A 17,109-nucleotide genomic window follows, 5' to 3' on the forward strand; every position below is an offset into this window, starting at 1 on the left:
CCTTTATCAATGCACACATGTGGTTGCGTGAAGCTAATGAGGGCCATGAAATGTAAAGGAATTTGTTTTCCCAGTGATATCAGCAAGGTTTCAAGACTCCTCACCTAAAGTGTCATTAACATTCATGTCTAGGATATTTGGTTTTTATTTTAGGGATTGTTTCAAGGCAACATACGGTACATTTCCTCACTTCAGTGTCTCGTGACTCCATGAGCATCACATCCTCATGTTGACATGCCGTACTGCCCCTGCAGCGCCGCACATCACGGGTGGCACACATGTACTCTGAACCTGCCGCCCTCACTCACAGTCCTCCCTGGGACGTTCTTGTGCTGCCATGGACCACTGGGCAATAAAACGTGTGTAACCAAACCCAGAGTGTAATCCAGCCGGGACAATTGCTGGCAGAGGGCTGCTTCTCTACAGAGCAGAATCCCTGCACACTGTCACCAGTGGGGAGGAGAGACCTCATCAGTGGAGCCTAACAAACCACAGGCCACTGGAGTGATGGGGGTAAAAGAAAACAAAAATCAGTGTCTGTACCAGGCTGTCCACTAGTTCACAGCGTCATCAGCCATTGAAGCAACTTGAGACAGCATTTTTATAATGTACAAGGGAAATCCCACCCCCTACTGGCTGTCATACTGAGTCCAAACGTGTCAAGAAGCACATCAGCTTGGTACTAGAGCGCGCTGGACTGTGGGCAAGATTTTTCTAAGACAAGACATCCAGAGAGAAAGAAAACTAGTAGAAGGGCTGTATTGCGTTTTAATGAATTTGAAAATGTGCAGTTAGTCTACGTTTATTTTACAGAGGTCAACGTGGTGTAAAAGTGAAACTCGATCAGTGTCGTGCGTAAAAGTTTATTTTGAAACCATGCGCAGCTTCTCTAAGCTGTGCGTCCGAGGAGAGGTGCCACAAACTTTTCCAGCAAGAGTTAAGAATGCGGCCCTTCACGGAACTCTCCTGGCAGGACCGTCTATGTTTCCAGCTATAGCCGTATCTTCCAGAGGATCATCAGATCCCAGATTGGATGCTACTTTAGAGCCCACGATTCAAACGTCGCCGCCGGAGCAGTCTGCGATGTTTTGTCGTCCTCCCGAAATTCTGGAAAGAGGGGAAATGGCTGAGGATGAGCCTAAAGTTTATTTGGAAGCCAGCGACCTTTGGAGACAGTTCCATAAATGCGGCACAGAAATGGTTATTACAAAATCTGGGAGGTAAAAGTCTGAAATTTACGCATGAACAGAAACGGTTTGCGGTGTCTCCATGAGTGCATGCATCATATTAGCGTCTAATCTTCTCTCCGCAGGCGCATGTTTCCGCCGCTCAAGGCCAGGTGCACCGGGATGGACAGAAAAGCCAAATATATTCTTCTGATGGACATCGTAGCAGCGGATGACTGCAGATATAAATTTCACAACTCTCGCTGGATGGTGGCGGGGAAGGCGGACCCGGAGATGCCCAAACGCATGTACATCCACCCGGACAGTCCGGCCACGGGTGAACAGTGGATGTCCAAAGTTGTCAATTTCCATAAACTGAAACTGACCAACAACATATCCGACAAACATGGATTTGTGAGTTTTGGTTGTCTTATTTTAAGGAAGTTTTGAAAACACACGTGGAGTTTCTAAATGCACAAGAAGCCTGTTACACAATTCAAATACGCCTTTTCTCCACATTATATCTCCGAATTTGAGTTTAACGTTATTAATGTTTTTATTTGCAGACAATCCTCAACTCGATGCACAAATACCAACCCCGATTTCATATAGTGAAGGCCAACGACCTCCTGAAACTGCCTTACAGCACCTTCAGGACATACGTCTTCCCTGAGACGGAATTTATTGCAGTGACAGCTTACCAAAATGATAAGGTATGAGGCTGACTCTATTAAACACTCCATTTTCGAGCCCATCGTCGCGCACAACTCACAACAATAATCTTGTCTCATGCAACAGATCACACAGCTGAAAATAGACAACAATCCTTTTGCGAAGGGATTCCGAGACACGGGCAACGGAAGAAGAGAAAAGAGGCAAGTTATTCGTTTCTCAGTCACTCATTCATTTAATAGAAAACATGAAAAGGCTTTTGTTACAATCTGAAAAGAGACAATGCATGTAGTATTATGTAAAAATAATCAACTTTTCTGCTTTCTTCTACTAGTACTAGTCTTCTTTTTCTAATAATAATAATATTAATAATAATAAATTAATAAAAATCCACAATATGTTATTATTAACTCTTTGACTGTTATAATTTATATTATGATTATTATTATTATTAGTAGTGGTAGTAATAGTAGTAGTAGTAGTAGTAGTAGTAGTAGTACAACTACAAATACAGTTACTACTACTAATAAACTTTGTTGATAATAAAGAATTATTACATTTATGTGTTATCTTAAAGATAAACAATTATCATTATACCAAACTTTAAAAAGCCTACTGTCATTCATCACATTGTGGGTAAAACCACTGACTGTTAAAAACACAGCCTAAATGTAGTGGAGACAAAACCCACGATAGCTCTGTGGTTGTGGTGATGATGCATAACAGCAACAGGATATAGAAAAGCTTGAGTGAGGCAACTAAAAATATGCTTATTGCTACATAAATGTACATTTGTTACGTAAATGAGTTTGTTACCAACCTTCCTAGTCTACAGTATATTGACATGACACCTACCTTTAATTATGCAGTACAGTTGTAAGCTGGGCAACAGTGTAGATATCATTTTACTCCAGCATCATCACAATTGTCCGTAAAATTATTTATTCACTTTTATTTACTTATTATTTATATATTCAGTTTTAACAAATAGTGTTAAATCAAATCCCAGTGGTGGCATAAATTTAGTTTAGATATTGAGAGTAGACAGTTTTAAGCACTCTGGGTCTAAAAGTCTATTAAATTACCATGCATTTTTATTTATTTATTTATTTGATAGGGACAGTGCACATTAATCTATTCAGACAGTAATAGACGTAAATATGCCAGATTACAGCAACAATGCTAATTTGACTAAATATAAAAGCTCACCTAAAATCCCCAGAAGTACAACAGACAGCATTTCTATCCTTTTTTTCTGATTCCCTGCCAACAGGATGAGCAAACTGGTTTAGCAAGACTCTAGTACACTTTCCTCATAAAAGGAGCCTGCAAAGACTTGCTGCTTCCAGTTTCATCAGTAGAATTTTATACTGGCAAAATCGAGAGGGGTGTCAGTTTTGAACAGAAGTGCATTCAACATTGATCACCTGAAACATTCTCTTTCAGTGTAACCGATGCCCGAACTGTTGATTCCAATATAAAGATATTAAGCTGCAGCACACTGTAAAATGTGACATGTTGTTTCATTTTTTAAAAAACGGGGTTGCCTTCGAATTTTTACTTCTACTTTTTAAAATTAACTGAAAAGTTTCACATTTTTTTTTAACATCTCAAATTGTTGTCAGGATTGAATGTTGCATGTTGTTGGGCAACACTGACTTTCGGTATGAAATGGGAAACAAACAGCCACCATAAAGTCCAATGTTTTGTTAACCCCTCTATCAACCCCAAATTTCACCATATTTAATTTTTTGCTCTTTTCATAATTACTACAGCCCTCAGATGTGCACTGTGAAATGGAACTACAGTTTTAAAGTGCACTGGCAAATAGATACTCTACAGTGAGGTCAGCTGTAAACGGACAAACAGAACTGCACTCAACATCTGTCAAGTTAAAATAAATGCTCAATAAGGACGGAAAATACTTGTATCTGTAAAGTCTGGGAAATCAACAGACTTATGCAAACAAACCACAAACTGGCAAGACATGAGAGAGGGGAACACTGACTACACTAGGAAGGGACAGGTGAAGCTAACACACATGGGAAGGAAATTATTTATTTATTACAAGAGGAGAAGTATTTCAAAATAAAAAATAATATATGTATATGAGAAAAAAACAATATCCACCTGACTGAAGTCCTGCAAAATAATTTTAAAATGATGATCACAATCAGCAGCCATTTCATTTGACGTCATCAACAATATCAGAACTGACTGTTGTTTTCTTTTTTTGTGAAAACAGGAAATTACAGCCTTCATCACAAAGGTGTAAGGAGATGCGTATAACTGGTGTAAAATGTGAACCTGCAAAAGATTCCTCTCCACAATATTCAGATATTTCCAAGTCTTCAGGTGTAAAAACATCTCTTCAACTTGCACTTTATTCATTTGTCAATATAAAACCTTTAGTGTGCTTTATCTTTTAATATTTAGTGAGTTTTTACACAAGAACAAAAAATAACTAAAGTGCATTTATTTATTTATTTCAAGATGTTCATGAAAGTGACAGTGACAAAGATGACAGTGACAGGTGTGGACAAGAGGTGCACAAAACCCACCAGGAACCAGAAACCGAGGCGGTTTGCGTTGCAGAAAGGACATCGCAGACTCCAGCTGGGACACTGGGAGAAATGGACACCAGACCAAACCATGTCATCAGTGTAATCACTGACGGAGCAGGTTGCTGCAAGACACGGGACTCAGAGCTGGAACAGCTGAGCAAATTACGCAGCGCTCTTACACGCAGCTGCGCTTCTCCTCCAGAACTAAACGAACATGTGCAGGATCCCGGTACCTCAAACAGCCTTTTCCACTCTGCTCGGGTGAACACCTGGTACAGCTCTGCCACCGTGGACACAGGAGTGCCATGTGGACTAGGCCTGGCAGTGCCGGCCAGAACTCAGTTTCCCATCTGTCTTCAGCAGCACGCACTGGTACAGGTAGGTCTTTTTTTTTTTGGAGTTCCTTAAGTAAATGACCCAGCAAATTCTCATTGAAATTATTAGTAGTAAGTATAAGTATTTCAGGTAATAAGACTAAAGCTTATAAAATCTTATAGAACCTGTCATATCCAAGAATGCTCCCTAAGAAGGTAATAAGTACATAATATTAACCAATATTTTTTTTAATTTGTCACCAATCTGTAAAACGAGAATACTCACATCAAGTAAGGAAATGCATTCACTGTGCAAGGAGAGCAGCAAAATCCTAAACATAGTCATTGAACGATAGTCAGAAGATGATCTATTATTTAGACTGTACGAGTCATGTAGTGCTAATAATAGCAATGAATATATTCTTATACAGTATATATAAGCTACGTGATGAGGGACACATTGTGTTTTCCTGCCGAGAGGATATTTTGTACAAACTTACATAGTTGGTTTGTCTTACTGCAACTTGAAACCTCTTATTAGCTTCGGAGAAACAGCTTTATACAGACTGGCGCGGACTATGCATCAGTTGCACTAGATGCACATTAGAAGGATATAATTTAACCTTCAGTGTGACTGATGCAGGAGGAATGATACCTGCTATGGGCCTTTGGATATTGTTTTAAGACAGACTTGAAAAATCAACTGTAAATCAGTGAGTAGGCTAAATATCCGTCTTATATCAATGGTCAGTGAAAGTAATGTTACTGAACGTGCTCCAAAATGCACAATGATGACTCCTGCATTTTAGAAACAGACGGCCTCTTCATTGATAAAAGATACATTCTGCAACTTGCTATTAAGACTCGATGCGTCTTAATAACAGAATACTGCCCAGGTACAGACGTTAACTGCGGTCCTAATATAAATGTTCTTCAACAAAAAAGTGGTTATATTTGGTCATTTTTTGTTCTAATTAGCTTCTCTTTTCAACTTAGTTCCTGCTTTTTAACTTATTACCTTCTCAGAAACTAAGAAAAATTCTCAATTTGTGTTCTTCATGACTGCAAACTGCCATTCATTTTAGATTTCCAGGTGAACTTACTTTTACCGACTTATTTTCTGTATATGAGTCAATTTTATTCTTACCTGTAGTTTTCATCTGCACCATAAATTCCTTAGTTATTCCTTACTAATTTGATGATCAACAAGTAAACTCACTCTCAATTTTTTTTTTCATATTTTTTACAAAAACGTGGACACATTTACTTAATAACTTTAGCGACTATCTTTCTTCTGTAGTCTCCCTTATGATTCTTTTGTCGAACTTGTTTGGATATATCCTCTATAATTTATTGCTAATAATATGAGTTCATCCAACACTGCTAACCTTTGCATGTATTATCTTCTTGTTAACAGGACCTGATGAGCCTTTCACACTTTGGAGGCATTCTATTTTATCCTTACTCCAGCGTCTCAGCAGCATCGGCCCAGTACCTCCTCCCTCCACCGTGGCCCCGAGTGGATTTCGCAGCCTGTCCAAGCACCCACGGCCGGGATCATTTCTCCTCTCCACTGACATCTTCATCTGTTACTTCTGCGAGCGGTGGCGCCTTCAAATACATCTCCCCAGAATGGCTCACACCGCCTAAGACACAGCAGAATAACTCCGCGGACGAAGCTGGAACTGACTGCAGCCAGGACGAGTCATGAGCAGGGAGGGGGAGAAGGCTGACTTGTGAGAGGTTACCGCTGCTTTAAAGAGTCACTGCATGTGGTCTGCTGACGCCAAACTAATTTCAAAATAAAATGAAATTGTCCTGTCTCTTACAGCATCCTATTGCCTATGACGTATGATTAAATCCCTTTGGTGCAAAGAGCCTTTTGTTGCAACAAGATATAACTTGGTCAATAAATACAGATTTCAGATTCATTCAGATTTCTGAATGAAGTTTGGTGCATTATAGTAAGTATTAATAAATTAGATCAACACTTGATCTTATTTGGATATACCACATGTGGCTCTTTCTGACTGCATTCCCTGCTTCTAAATATAACAATCAAAACTGAATTGCTAATACTATCCAAGTCTTAACCCCGAAAGCTTCCTGGACCCATGCAGAGCTCAGTTTTCTTCCCTATGATGAAAGGCAGGAGGCCCCATACGTATGCATATGCATATGCATACATTGGAAATCAGTAGTTTAAATCATTTTGACTTTCTTTGCAATTAAAAAAAGTGTTTGTTCATAAGATTGCTTGGACTTGTTCTTTTATGACTGAAAATAATTAAAATAAAAAACAAAAAAATTATTAAACTAGTGATTTGTGTAAATGGTTTTACCTTCTTCTTCTTTCGTCTTCAAACTAGCTAAGAAGCACGTCACTGCCACCTACTGGACTGGAGTCTGGAGCAAGAGTTTCGGCCTTTCTCGGATTAACTTTAGCTATTTTTGTTCACTTTTTACCAGTATTTTGGTTTTCTCACCATGTGATATGGAGCATCTGATATTTATTTGTCCCAAACCAGTTCAGACTTGTTGTCATAATGCTAGCTTTGTGTTTGATGATTTGACATCTGCTCACACAAGACACCTGTCCTCAGTGCAGACCTCTGCTGGAGCCAAATGATCTCAGTAGATTTCAAAAGAGTTCTATGAGAGCAAGATAAAAATTCACCACAAACTCAGCTTCCACAATGACCACAGCTGAGTCAACATCTTGTACAACATAGTGTAGAGAGAGGTGAGACTGAACATTACAATATGATCTTCTTAAAGGTGGATTGATTGCGGGACTTTTGTATTACACTGACTAATTTTATCTGGGTGGACTTAATAAAGTGGCAACTATTTAGCCTAAATGACCCCAAAACACCTCCACCACTCAGCAGACATTCTTTCAGCAGTAGTCGAGTAGAGGAGAGTTGGTCTGCATATGAAATTGCCAGGTTTTATTCAGACAAGGGCTCGTCAGCCTCCTATTTTTGTGACATAAAAAATGTTTCACAGATTTTAATTTGTTAAAACCTATTTCACAGCCAGAGTAGTCTGAACTAAAACACACATTTGTTAAAATGTTAAGATTTTTTGAGGCCAAGCATGAGTCCAAGATAAAGCAGGCTGTTCAAACTGAGTAAATTCTTCTCGCGTAAATCTATCATGATACTACACAAAAAATATGAAAATGAGAATAATAATATGCAGGCTGACAATTGAGCTTGGAAACCTTAACTATACACTTTACATCTGCGGTTAATGTCGTGAAGACAAGACGGTTGAGAATATCCTTATTTCATGCAGGAAAGTTGCTCATGAAGGAAAAAAAAATGACTCAGATGGGGAAAATATATGGTAGAGGACGACATTAAAAGGACAGGCTAATGGAATGAGCAGACAGTGTTAAAGTTTTTTTAAGAGCACTTGAGAGGAAAGACTGCTTTAAATACCGAAAGGGAGCACTGTTTATAAAAAGAAATGAAGAACTGAACCAATGATTGGCAGTAGACCAAGGAGTAATACGCCATTTTTTAAACAAGACACAGACGCGCTGCCAGATGACGTCATCATAACGAGACGCCAATCTAGACCCAAACAAACCGTCGTATGTAGCTAACCGGAAATTTACCGTTAACCATGAATGGCCATTTTATCCGGCGCTGTGTAGTATTTTGAGGGCGACAATGATTTCAGTCAGCTATATTCTGTTGTGCGGACAGTTTCTGTTGCTACTGACGGTGATACTGCTACAATGTTTGGAAGGAATCCACTCCCAAAACTCGACAACAGCAGAGACAAATGCTTCCTCTTCCCCCGGCCAGGAGTCTACCACCCTACCCACCATCGACGGGGCTGCCAAAAATGACACACCGAACAAAAGTACGGATTACGAGTACAAACCCCCGTCCCCAGTCGTCCTCTGCAGCTATCTGTAAGTAATATTGCACTAGTCTTGTCCAAATGCAATCGTTAGCATGTGAGCTAATGCTAACTACGCACAGCGTCCGATTTGACACAGAAATACAGACAATAATATTTCTAGAATATAACATACTTGTGTAAAGTGAGTTCAATAAAATGAATTCCAATTGCATTTAAACGGCTGGCGGACTAGTCTCGGATATTAATTAGATTGGACCTGTGTCTGCAATAAAAGCTTTATTATTATTGATACGACACTGGTCGTCTCTTGTATGCCAAGATAAACAGAATCAATAGTTGACCATGAGTCATGTTCTATCAAGTATGTGTTTTCATGAGTGATTTAAGTTATGTTAAACTGCGAAAAAATACGTTTGGTTTGTGTTCTTGAGGGTTCAGTCATTTTCAAAGCAGTAACATACTAAATCAATTCTGTGGCTTGGCTTCCTTTATGATGAAGACCGGAGGAGTTCATCTACTGTCAAGACCCCGTGGATCATGCAGGAAACTACAGTGCCTTTCAGGAGATGGGCCATGGTTGCTTTGGGGTAAGCACTGCCTCTGAAAACATCTCAAGTGCTGAGTGACAAAGAACATATCTCACTTACAGTTTTTATCATTGTCTAGTGGGGTGGCCAGACTGAAAAAGAGGTGAACCACACTCCCGTAGTCTGCACTGCACTCGAAGGTATCGAATGTGCCGGACCCAGAGAATTCCTCGGAGGACGCGTACCCTGCATCAAGTAAGGAATATCACATGGGACACAGGCCTGCAGTCTTTATATGTTGTTATATGTTTAATATAGTGTATATAACACAAATATAGTGTTTATAAGATGTGTAGTTTCATGGTTCAATAATAAATAATAATACAGTGTGTAAAAGCATTTTGTTAGACCTATTGTGTAAGAAAAGGGAAGAACTGCTAAAAATATGAATTAAAAAAAAAAGAATAATTCAGGTTTATATAGACCTGGTATATTATCAGTCTTCACATTGAAGACATTCTGGTGAAAAAGTAGTCGCAGAGAACGTTGTATATAAGCTCACTGAAGATTTCCTAACACCAGATTTTTACAGGTGTCATTTTAAAAGTGTGCCTGCAAGTACACACTGAAGTGATCTGCCTGCGTTACTTAAGTGCATGTAACTGTGTAAAAGTAATGCAATATTACTTTATAGTTTCCTATGCCCTTTTCTACCATATATATATATATATAGATCTCAGTAACACAGATGATCTTGTCATCATGGCACCTGTCAGTGGATGGGATATATTAGGCAGCAAATTAACATTTTGTTCTTAATATTTAAGTGTTAGCAGCAAGACAAATTTGTGTGTATAATTCTGGGTACACTGGCTAGAAGTTGGAGAAGAGATGCTAATCGAACCTAATATGTTATTGCTACATCACTCTAGAACCTTATTGAAACCTTATTGAAAGGCTTTATTTATCAGGTTGTATATGAGAGGGTTATCATCACGGTAAACACAACCACATTTCAAGGCAGCAACATGCAAGTTATAGTCTTCTTAATAATCTTCACAGTACTGGGAAGATGTCCTAAGACTTCTGTAGTTGCATCCAGACTTGGGCCAGGTGGTGGTGCTAGAGGAATGGCCCAGAAAAATCTATGAGTTTAAATGAGGAACAGGCCAGGAGGTACAGAAAATGGGAGGTTGAAGGCTGATGTAGGCAGCAGAGCAAAATCAATACGCTTTGTTTGTGGTGGGTGGGTGATAAGATTCACACCAGTCTAACTTGTACGGATAAATGATTATGTAACCTCGACACTTTTCAGGTGAAAATATTGTGAGAATATTATCACCGAGGCAGCTGTGCACTGGCGTTCTCGCTGGTCAGTGCCGTATCCTGTTATTCAAAGGAGATGTCAACAGACTGATCAGGTGTGATCTTTGTCTGTTGGATTTTTGGAAACGTTCTGGGTAATTACTTTCAGATGAACACGAGCTTCACATCGTAATTCTTTCAGTAAGTAGTATCTAAAGGCATCAGTTAGCCGACTGACAGAAAAATTCACCAGGAGCTATTTTTATTCTAGATGTATAGACAGAAGCTGTTAAATATAATCTGTTTTTATTTGTTTCAAATAGTTTGCAGGTTTTGACACTGCCTAAATATATTTGGCTTATGAAATGTTGGATATGACCATTTTGTGACTTTATTGTCAAATCTGCCATACGTGCAGCCCATATACAAGATTGAAATTACGTTACTCAAAGGCCCACGGCACAACAAGTAAAAAATAAGCTATCTGTCGGCCTGTTCATCAAGTTTGCAGATGACACGACTGTGGTGGGTCTAATAGTAGCTTGTCTCTCAGTGAACAGAGCCTGGTGTATTATTTGTTTTATGGTTTGCTCTCTTTTGATCTACATAACTGTGCTAAGCATACAACTGATACAGTTTCTACACTTTTCAGAGTGCAACATGCTGATACTTTTGGAATCCTTCAGAGTAGGAAAAAAAACAAAAAACTTTACTGTCTGACTTCTGACGCTTTGGCCAACTTCTGATTTCAGAATAACTGGCAATCTAGAATTAGTCCAGATGTAGATTTTTTTTAATTTTACATTTCAAAGCTTCTCAGCTTTTTTGATTTGAGATTTATGGGAAAAACTGAAAGATTTTGGTGTGGTGTCAGGCCACACTCTGTATTATAATTATATTGCTGATATATACTATACATACTTTACATTTACAGTTGTTAATTAAATTTCTAGGTAGAACAAGAATCTGAAATTTCTTCCATAATATTATGTCTTAAGATTCTGTAGTCTGCTACGTGTGACACGTGTACTTTACGTTCCCATCAACAACAATACAGTCACCAGTGGGTGAATGTGGACTTCTTCCGGGTGTAAATTCAAATTCGGACAAAAGAGCTCATTGTATTATTGTACAGAACCACAAACAACATTATCTTAAGCAGCTACTGTGTGGAGCAGGCAGTAGTATCATTAGAGGATATTCCAGATGTGAATAGCAGTTTGTCCTTAGTGGCATTTCAATGACTCCCTAGTGATGCAGTTTATATCAATAAACATTGAGGTAAATATTGTAGAGAACCTAGATGAATTAAGTTTTATTTATTCCATTTAGGCTTATTTATTCTCCTTATTCAACTTTTATGTTATTTTACCTCTGATCTTGTGTCCTTTGATGATGATTAGAGAGTAGTCAAACACATTTTCATTGTAGTATGTGTAAGGAGAACGAACATCATTCATTCATTCATTCATTCATTCATTCACAAAATAATACAGTGCCAAATAAAATGTATTCACCCACATGAATGGAGATGAATGGAGTAAAATTGCAGTGCCCCAATGTGCTGCCTGATTGAAACCTACCCACAAAAATCAGTGCTGTGATTGCAGCCATAGTTACATCCATTACATAGTGACTTGAAAGGGTTGAATGTGTATACAGATATTCTTTAATTAATTGACATTCATTTAGAAATATGTTTGCATTGATAAAGGGGCAAAACATCCAAGGGGTTACAGACATTGTATGCAGTTAAATTAAATTAAATAGATAGATAGATAGATAGATAGATAGATAGATAGATAGATAGATAGATAGATAGATAGATAGATAGCAGCAATGTACAGGCACTCGATGCCATACATAATATATAACAAAAAACTAAAATAAACAAGAAAAAAATAAGAAAAAAATAGAAAAACAAAAAAATCTATATACACAATATTCACAAGAATTATCAAATTGTTGTAAATAATGGTCAAAAGGTGTTGCTATTTAAAGATCCAAAGATTTATACACTTTATGGAATTATTTTCCTTACTAAAATGTGTTCTGCGACTTTTGATTTCCAGAAGAATGGGCAGAATTCTAAAAAAAAATCTAGGTTTTGTGTCATACATAGAGCTCGGTTTATTGCTTTTTTTCAGTTTAGTGCACTTTTAATAATAATAAAAAAAAATAATCCATTGTAGAGTTAAACGGGAGAATAAAAGATCCCTGATGAATGTTACCTTTGTTATTTTGGCAGCTTACAGCCACGTGATATCAATTCTGTTTATAAAGATCAACTTTGCCTCTTTAGTCTTTCTGATGAAAGGCCCCTTTTCGATTGAAAATAATTCATTCAACTTGACAAGATCTTTTCTGGATATTTCAGATCAGGCCTTTAAAAATCAGAAATCAAGCTGCTCTTGTGCGTAATACTTCTTAATGATCTCCCCTTTTTCCTTAAATGTTTTGTTTGCACCAGCTAACGGTGAAATGTAACGGTTTGAAGAGAGAAAAGAGCTGTTCACTCTAATATCTGTTTCCATCTGTACAGTACTGTTTATACCTCCATGGTTTACCTTAATAGCCTTAAACACTAGAGGGCAATGTTTACACATGTGTGGACCCACTGCTTCACTTTTTGCTGTGCTTTCACAGCACACCGTGTTCACCCAGCATTCAGCAGCACATCAGGCTAATCTCTGTAGTAAATGGCCTTGGCCTTGCTTTTTATATAGCGCTTTTCTACCTATTGGTACTCAAAGCGCTTTACAGTCAGAGACACATCTACCCATTCGTTCACACAAGCACACACACATTCACACACCAGTGCCACGCACTGGGAGCTACTGGGGGTTCAGTGTCTTGCTCAAGGACACTTCGGCATGTGGCACATTCCGGGGATCGAACCGCTAACCCTCTGGTTCGTGGACAACCCGCTCTACCTACTGAGCCACAGCCGCCCACACTCTGTGTTACTGAGATCTAGTATTTGCATACACATCAGAGACTCACAGTGGCTGGACACAATCAAAGCAGCACCTGTACAAAGACTCTGCTGCAGTCCAGGACTTGGATAAATGCTACATTTGTGAAGCCTCTAATGTTCAGTTTCTGCTCAGACTGTGTCCACCCATTATGTAGTACAGAGCAGGTGTTCCCTTTATTGTGCCCACTCCTTGTAGATCAGGACTGCAGGTGTTCTGAACTTGCTTCTTTCCCACGATTATCACCTTAATGCTTCCATTATTTCTGCTGGAGCTCTGGCCTGTTTATTTTTGTGACTCATCATATTGACATCTGCAAATTCAGATGACTGTGGTTTCAAATTGATTCATTTTTATCTCACATTTCTTCGTATTTCATTCTGGCCATCGCTAAATCATCTTGTGTACATTTCCTTGTTGTTTTTTTTAAAGGTACACTGGACACTACTTCATCACCACACTGCTGTACTCCTTCTTCCTGGGTTGTTTCGGCGTTGATCGTTTCTGCCTGGGCCACACCGGCACTGCAGTCGGGAAACTGCTCACCCTGGGAGGTCTGGGAATCTGGTGGTTTGTGGACCTGATCTTGCTCATTACTGGTGGTCTGATGCCCAGCGATTACAGCAACTGGTGCACCTACTACTGAGGCCGATGGGGAAGCGAGTCAAGGGACTGAGGCCACTTCTCGCTCCAATATTTATCAGCCTAATATGGAGGACTACAGGGCAGCCTGCATTGACTATGAGTCTGTGGTCTGGCTTGTGCCAAGTGGAAGCCAGGTATCTCCTACACAGGGTTCCCAGGGTTTTTGTTCTAAGTTGTAAACAAAAGTCATGTTCATGCTTTGGTTCATTTGGTCCAGCGCATGGAAGAAAAGATACAATGTTGCCTTCTAGTTCTGTTCTATGTTGGATTCACAGTAATGTGAATAATAAAACACACCAAGATTTAAAACATTACATAGACTCTCAGATTCAACCATTTTGGGGATCCTGCCTTCTGAATGTCATCGCAAAAAAACAAAAGCACAACGCAGCTCTGTAATGGGAAAAATCACTGCACCCAAACTTTGCCAGGGTTACCAAATGATTTACAAGTGTCCTAAAGCTTTTTCGTGTGTGTGTGTCTGTGTCAGGCTGCATCCTGTGTCGTTGCTATGGGGTCGGGGTGCCTGGTCTGGTCTAGGTAACATCCACATGAATGTCAGGTCCGAAAGTTTCCCACCAGAACATTGAATTGTCACAAGATGGTCAATGTTATTTACTTCACTTGTCAAAATGAGTTATTTCTTCATGAGCTTCTTGTGACACCATCAACCATACAAAAACAGGGAGAACATGCAAACTCCCACCGTCCAAAGACATGCTCATTAGGTTCATTGATGATTCTAAATTGGCCATAGGTGTGAATGTGAGTGTGAACGGTTGTCTGTCTCTGTGTTATCCCTGAGATAGACTGGAGACCTGTCCGGGGTGTACCCCGTCTCTCACCCAGTGACAGCTGGGATAGGCTCCAGCCCCTCCGCAACCTTCCAGAGGACAAGCGGTTTCAGAAGATGAATGAATGAAAGAATGAATGACTGTTAAACCAAAGAGTTGACTTACTAGAACTAGATTTTGACACAAGATTTTATAGTCAACAAGTGTGGATGTAGTCATAATATGCAGATTTTAGGGGCACCTAGGCCTGCTTGTATTCAGTCGGTAGGTCTGCCTGATGAACGAGTTACTGGTTGGCCCATATGACTTGATGCTCATAGTCTGTGTGAACAAAAACCAGATCAGAACTAATGCCAAATGTATGTATGTTGTAATTTTTTTTCTTGGTTTGGACCAAATGAACCAAAATGTGAAGGCCAGTTCTTGGTTTGTGTGACGTAGGGGTTGACACAGTCCACTCTCTGGACGTTCCACGTGAAGAGCGAAATCTGAGATTGTATGGGGCAAACTGCACAGAGTGCTCAAGCGCCAGAAAGACTGGATGCCTGCCTCATGCTCTGAATGTATGTAGCTTGTTTCGTAGGATCTTCGGTCCGGCTCTTGTTAAGTTGTTGCACCCATATTTCTCGTTTTGGCTTTTCCACGTGGCCCGGCCAAACACAGTAAACAAACGGCTCTTCTTCTCTGTGCATGTGGAATGTGTCTGTAAACATAACCCCAGGTTTTTGTATTATGTACAAAACGAGTCTGAAGCTTTAGCAGAAGAGCTAATTTAAGTACGTCAGGATCATTGGCTGGGACTCTGTCCTCACCTCCTGGAACGTTTGTGGGTTCGATGAATGTCTTGATTTACGTTTGAATCTACTATTTCTAACACATTTCACATACGTTCACATCGTTCAGTGCTTCTTCTCACTTTTGAGATCTATCAAAAAGACCAAGAGGCTTTCATTCCAGCTAAAAATCTGAGCAGTGATCTTAGAAATATTCTGCCGTTTCCTGAGGGCAATGTCTTATGTCATCACTTATTTCTTCCTTCATATTACCGAACAGCCCAGCGTGGACCCTTCACTTTGCTGGAAGCGTTCTGAATTCTACATTTTCCTCAACTTCAGTCTCTTGCAGCTGTACTTAAGCTGATTTACAGTGGGGCCCCCAGCAAGCAGACACACAGGCCTGAAGATGGATAGAGACCACATTAGTCAAGGTGAAGATTTAAGAGTTTGTGGTATTGACTTGAGAAATGTTTTAAGGCCGTGCAAGAATTACACTCTTTCACTTTGAAGAGGGGGAAAAAAACAACAAAATCTCAGCACTGCGTGGGAGCCCCCGCCTCCTTTGCATTCGGCTGCAGAGCCCGATCCCGTCCGAACGTCTCAAGCTGAAAGTAATTTTGATCTTCACTGACTTTCTGCAGCGAGGCTCGTGTCCCACATTAAACATTCAAATCCTCAGCTTCCACTTTGTTAAATTTCTCGTCTTCACCTGTTGAACCCCAGGTTTTCATGTGCTCTTTCGTCGATAGAGCAGGTTTCACTGCCTTAGGATGAGTAAAACCCTTGTAGATTTCATCATAAAAAAGCAGAAGAAAACACAATTGACACGCGTCGGCGCTTCTCATCCAGCAGCTGCAGCAGTGTGCTTTTAGCAGGCAGTATGTTCTCAGCTGGCTAAACGTATTTCATAGAGGGAAGCATTAAAACACCACATATTGCAATTTTCCACTTAATTCCACAATATGGTAGTATGTAGGCTCTTACACTGGAAAAAGATCTGACAGCACAAGGTCTTTCATTTAAACAGATTCTTTCTTAATTTCAGCTCTGCAGAATCGCTTCACATTAGTATAGAGACATACTGTGTTAATGTTCATTTAAAAACTTTTATGTTCTGGAGTCGCTTGTAAAAAAAAAAAAAAATAAATAAATAAATACTGTACATATTTTTTTTATTCTTTAACTTTAATCCACTGTACTGTTTATTTATTTGCCTTACCTGTTGCATATGTGGGGTCAGAAAAGGCATGTTCCTGGGAATGTTAGGGGGTCTGCACCCCCTTGAGACTAATGTAGGTTTGATAATCTGAACTGGCATGTTTCTCCTTCAGCTTTTTGATTAAAGTTGCACATGTGCTCCCAGAAAGCCCAGTTCCCTCTGTGCTGATGGTGGGGAATCCACAGTGTCTCGTGTTGTGTTTCACAGTTCTTACAACTCAATAAAAAAAAATAAAAAAGTGTCTGGTACAATTTGTTCTTTGAATTCTCTTGA

The 17,109-nt window shown here is 39.4% G+C and overlaps 2 protein-coding genes across 2 annotated transcripts; both read left to right on the forward strand.

Moving 5' to 3' along the window:
* Nucleotides 1–706: 706 nt before the first annotated feature.
* On the forward strand, nucleotides 707–6,427 carry LOC311493167 (uncharacterized protein; the record flags this gene model as incomplete). Its single annotated transcript, XM_084551728.1, has 7 exons — nucleotides 707–1,220; nucleotides 1,313–1,580; nucleotides 1,733–1,879; nucleotides 1,965–2,041; nucleotides 4,084–4,193; nucleotides 4,332–4,780; nucleotides 6,134–6,427. The coding sequence occupies exons 1-7, from the start codon at nucleotides 877–879 to the stop codon at nucleotides 6,425–6,427; spliced, it is 1,689 nt and encodes a 562-aa protein (XP_084407854.1). The 5' UTR covers nucleotides 707–876.
* A 1,873-nt stretch (nucleotides 6,428–8,300) lies between these two features.
* tm2d2 (TM2 domain containing 2) lies at nucleotides 8,301–17,048 on the forward strand. Its single transcript, XM_084552390.1, has 4 exons — nucleotides 8,301–8,644; nucleotides 9,095–9,182; nucleotides 9,262–9,377; nucleotides 13,835–17,048. The coding sequence occupies exons 1-4, from the start codon at nucleotides 8,397–8,399 to the stop codon at nucleotides 14,046–14,048; spliced, it is 666 nt and encodes a 221-aa protein (XP_084408516.1). The 5' UTR covers nucleotides 8,301–8,396; the 3' UTR covers nucleotides 14,049–17,048.
* The last annotated feature ends 61 nt before the right edge of the window (nucleotides 17,049–17,109 follow it).

Source organism: Chelon labrosus (assembly GCF_963514085.1).
Source record: "Chelon labrosus genome assembly, chromosome: 9".
NCBI lineage: Eukaryota > Metazoa > Chordata > Actinopteri > Mugiliformes > Mugilidae > Chelon > Chelon labrosus.